Genomic DNA, 4,676 nt, shown 5'->3' with positions numbered 1-4,676 from the left:
TTTTTTTTGACACAGAGCCTCAAGCTGTCACCCTAGGTGGAGTGTTGTGGCATCACAGCTCACAGCAACCTCCAACTCCTGGGCTCAAGCGAGTCTCCCGCCTCTGCCTCCCAAGTAGCTGGGACCACAGGCGTCCACCGCAATGCCCGGCTATTTTTTGGTTGCAGCCATCATTGTTGTTTGGCGGGCCCAGGCTGGATTTGTACCCACCACCTTAGGTGTATATGGCTGGCGCCTTAGCCACTTGAGCCACAGGCACTGAGCCTGCTTTTCTTTTTTTAAAGAGACAAAATCTCACTCTGATGCCATGGCATCATATGTCACAGCAACCTCAAATTCCTGAACTGAAGTAATCTTCATGCCTCAGCCTCTCAAGTAGCTGGGACTACAGGCACATGCCACAACACCCAGCTATTTTTCTGAAACAGGGTCTCACTCTTGCTCAGACTGGTTTCAAACTCCTGAGTTCAAGTGATCCACATGCCTTGACCTCTCAAGAGTGCTGGAACTACAGGCATGAACCACCTTACCCAGCATAATTCTATTTTTTGTATTTTCCAACTCTAATTTCCTTTGTTTTAATTTATGAAAAGTAATCCATTTCATGATAACAGATTCAAATAAGCATAAGCAGAAGTATAAATCTTAACAACCTTGGATAAAAATATATACTTACAGCTTTGAGGAGGTAGCATGGCTGAAAAGGATATCCATCAGAGGAGTCTCTGGAATGCTGAAGCCATCATCACACTCACCTGAAGGGGGCTGCTCTTCCATTTCTGACACATACCCTTCACTCTGGTCTTCCTCTTTAGGTTCTTGTTGAGCCTCTCCCTGTGAATCCTAGGAAACACAGGAAATTTTTGAAGGAGATTTATTATCTGCATGGTAATTTTACTTTCACAGAGTAAATTCTTAAGGGAAGAAGAGGCCAATTATATAAAGCTATAAAAGAAATTAGAGAAAACTGACTTAACTGGACCCGAGTCAATGAATTCTTAGTCACAATCTTCCAGAACTTTGACTTTGTATATCCCCCCTCAAAATGAAAAAGATAGATGTTGCACTTTTTAAAAACCATCACTTGGGTGGCACCTGTGGCTCAGTAGATAGGGCGCCAGCCCCCCATATACCGAGGGTAGCAGGTTCGAACCCGGCCCCAGCCAAACCACAACAAAAAATAGCTGGGCGTTCTGGCAGGTACCTGTACTACCAGCTACTCAGGAGGCTGAGGCAAGAGAATCACCTAAGCCCAGGAGTTGAGGTTGCTGTGAGTTGTGATGCCATAGCACTCTACTGAGGACGATAAAGTGAGACTCTGTCTCTAAAAAAAAAAACTAAAAAATACGCATCACTGTCCTCTATGATCATGAAATTAAACTACTCTAGCTGGCCAAATGATATTAATAATGATAATTGGATTAAATTTTACTGATTTTGCCCATCAACCCATGAATGAGTCAACAAACTGCGGCATATCATAGAATACTATTCAGCCGTTAAAAAAGATGGAGACTTTACATCTTTTACATTTACCTGGATGGAGCTGAAATACATTCTTCTTAGTAAAGTATCGCAAGAATGGGAAAATAAATATCCAATGTACTCCATACTAATGTGAAACCAATATATAAACAATTACATGCTCATATGAACAGTAAAACATAAATATAGTCTAGTATAGGGGTAGAAGGAGGCAGGAAAGGGAGGGGAGGAGGAGGATGATTGGCGGGGGGCGGGGGAAGGCATGAGGTGGGATCTCACCTAATATGCACATTGTGAGGGTGTATAACACGCCCCCTGGGTGAGGGGCTCTTTTACAACTGGAACTTTACTCTGGAAGTGAGAACAATGGAACCTAAAAATTTGTACCCACATATTAATTTTGAAATTTAAAAAAAAATAAAAATAAATTTTACTGATTGCTTACTATAAGCCAGGCACTATGCTAAGGGCTTTACATGAATTGTTTCACCTAAACCTCATAGCAAACCTACAAAGTAGAGCACTGTTATCCCATTTTTTAGCACAGAAAGCTGAAGTTCTAATATTTTCACTAACATGCCTAAGGTCACACAGCTAAAAATGATGGTGAAACTAGGATTTGGACCCAAACAGTTTAACTCTGTGGAGTTAGCCTATGTGTTTTAACCATTCTGCTCTGCCTCCCTTTGCAAAAGACCACAGACAGGTGAGGTATGCACTTACCCCCTCTTCACTCTCTGTGGGTAGTCCCCGAACTGCATGAATAGCTGAGGGAGATATAGCCATTTCTGGCTTTCCATCTTCTCCCAGTGGCTTCTGTTCTGTTTCTAAGAAGTCTACCTTGGCTGAACGCTCTTTGGTCTCACTACAAGGCTCCCCTTCTCCTTCAACAGTTTCAATTTCCTTTCCCTCTTGTTTGATACCAGCTGGAGGGCAACAGCCTTCATTTGATTCTTTGCTGCTAATGCACAATGGCTCCATTAAGTAAGCTACCTACAATCAAAGGTTATTATTAGATGCATAGGAACACCAATGGAAAGCAATATCCACATATCAACAATACCAGATGCTGGCTGGGCATGGGGGCTCATACCTATAATCCTAGCACTCTGGGAGGCTGAGGGGGGTGGACTACCTGAGCCCAGGATTTCAATACCAGCCTGAGCAAGAGACCCCATCTCTAAAAACAGCTGGACTGGAGGCACCTGTGGCTCAAAGGAGTAGGGTGCCAGCCCCATATGCCAGAGGTGGTGGGTTCAAACATAGCCCTGGCCAAAAGCTGCAAAAATAAAATAAAATAAAATAACAACAGCTGGATGTTGTGGTGGGCACTGAGGTTGCTGTGAGCTATGATGCCACGGCACTCTACCCAGAGTGACAAAGTGAGACTCTGTCTCAAAAAAAGCAAAACAAATAACAAACCAATGCCAGATGCTTATACTGTTACTGTGACTAAGTCTGAGATGATAAATTGTTTTAATTAATTCACATAATCATTTAAAATTTATCAAATTATCTTATCTATTCTAGGCTTGGGGCTAGTTGCTGGTGACATTACAGAGAACAAAACAGATACAGTTATTATTATTATTATTTTTTTTTTGAGAGACAGAGTCTCACTTTATCGCCCTCAGTAGAGTGCCATAGCATCACAGCTCACAGCAACCTCCAACTCCTGGGCTTAGGCGATTCTCTTGCCTCAGCCTCCCAAGTAACTGGGACTACAGGCACCCACCATAACACCCAGCTAATTTTTTGTTGCAGTTTGGCCGGGGCCAGGTTTGAACCCTCCACCCTTGGTATATGGGGCCAGTGCCCTACTCACTGAGCCACAGGTGCCGCCCACAGTTCTTGCCTCTTCTAGGAGCCCATGTTGTATCTTTCATCTTAAGTGTCAACTCTGAATTATTTTTATTTTTTATTTTTTTGAGACAGAATCTCACTTTGTAGCCCTCAGTAGAGTGCTATGGCGTCATAGCTCATAGCAACCTCAAACTCTTAGACTTAAGCGATTTTCTTGTGTCAGCCTCCCAAGTAGCTGGGACTACAGGCACCCACCACAATGCCCAGCTATTTTTAGAGATGAGATCTCGCTCTGGCTCAGGCTGGTCTGGAACCTGTGAGCTCAGGCAATCTACCCACCTTGGCTTCCCAGAGTGCTAGGATTACAGGCATGAGCCACTGCACCCAGCCTTCAACTCTGATTTAAAGTGGCTATCTAGAAAAGTGTTGAAAATTTTTTCTACCACAGACACTGCAGAGAAAAGTGGCAACATTCAAACTAGATGCTTGCTGATTTTGCTTGCTGATTTTGACCTAAAATCTTCCAAATGTGTTCAGTGGCAGCATAAAGTCTCTGTACAATTCTGTTTATTTTGGGTCCTCAGTTCTTTATTTTATTTTATTTCCTTGCTTATTTTTTCTTTGCTGTTTGTGTTGTTGTTGTTGAGACAGAGTCCCACCCTATGCCCCTGAGCAGAGTACAGTATAGTCGTAGCTCACTGCAACCTCAGACTCGGTCTGTGGGCATCCCACTGCCTCAGCCTCTGGAAGCCGCTGGGATTACAGGCGCTGGCTGAGGCACCTGGCTGGATTTTTCCATTTTTTTCATGAGTCAGGGGTCTCACTCTCGCTCAGGCGAGTCTTAACTCCTGAGCTCAAGCAATTTTCCCTCCTTAGTCTCCCACAGTGCTGGGATTACAGGTGTGAGCCACCATGCCTGGGTGGTCCTCAGTTCTTAACTAGGTTAATAAAGACAATTTAAAATACTACCTTGAAGGCATAATGACAATCTTAAGGAGAGTTTGGGCAAGTGTAACTTCTCAGAATTCTGAAAGAATGAATTACAAGGATACTTATAAGACAATCTTGCATTCATAAATTCCACTTACTGTAACTCAGGCCCCTTTATGTTCAGGTCTTACAACATCCAGTCAAAAAGTATGTATTTGGTGCAAATTCTGTATCAGCACCATGTGCTAAGGACATAGTAATGAATTCTGTTCCTCCACTGTAGAGCTCATATTTTAGTATTAAGAGTAGCAGAAGCATGCAGGGATAAGTGTTCTCTTAGAAAGTTTAGACTCGGCTCAGCGCCTGTGGCTCAACCGGCTAAGGCGCCAGCCACATACACCTAAGGTGGCGGGTTCGAATCCCCAGCCCGGGCCTGCCAAACAACAATGATGGCTGCA

At 43.5% G+C, this 4,676-nt stretch overlaps 1 protein-coding gene across 1 annotated transcript in view; it reads right to left on the bottom strand.

Moving 5' to 3' along the window:
* Positions 1-4,676, bottom strand: part of BRD8 (bromodomain containing 8) — a 50,555-nt gene that overhangs the window by 11,074 nt on the left and 34,805 nt on the right. The window contains exons 20-21 of the mRNA XM_012807080.2: positions 2,209-2,478; positions 677-834 (exon numbers count right to left, since the gene is read on the bottom strand). Of these exons, the coding sequence (XP_012662534.1) occupies positions 677-834; positions 2,209-2,478 (428 nt within the window). The remainder of the gene's footprint in view (positions 1-676; positions 835-2,208; positions 2,479-4,676) is intronic.

This window comes from Otolemur garnettii, unplaced genomic scaffold (assembly GCF_000181295.1).
Source record: "Otolemur garnettii isolate 467f Iridium unplaced genomic scaffold, OtoGar3 scaffold00003, whole genome shotgun sequence".
NCBI classification, from domain to species: domain Eukaryota; kingdom Metazoa; phylum Chordata; class Mammalia; order Primates; family Galagidae; genus Otolemur; species Otolemur garnettii.
Note: the sequence above shows the minus strand (reverse complement) of the source record. Positions and strands in the feature narration are given on the sequence as shown.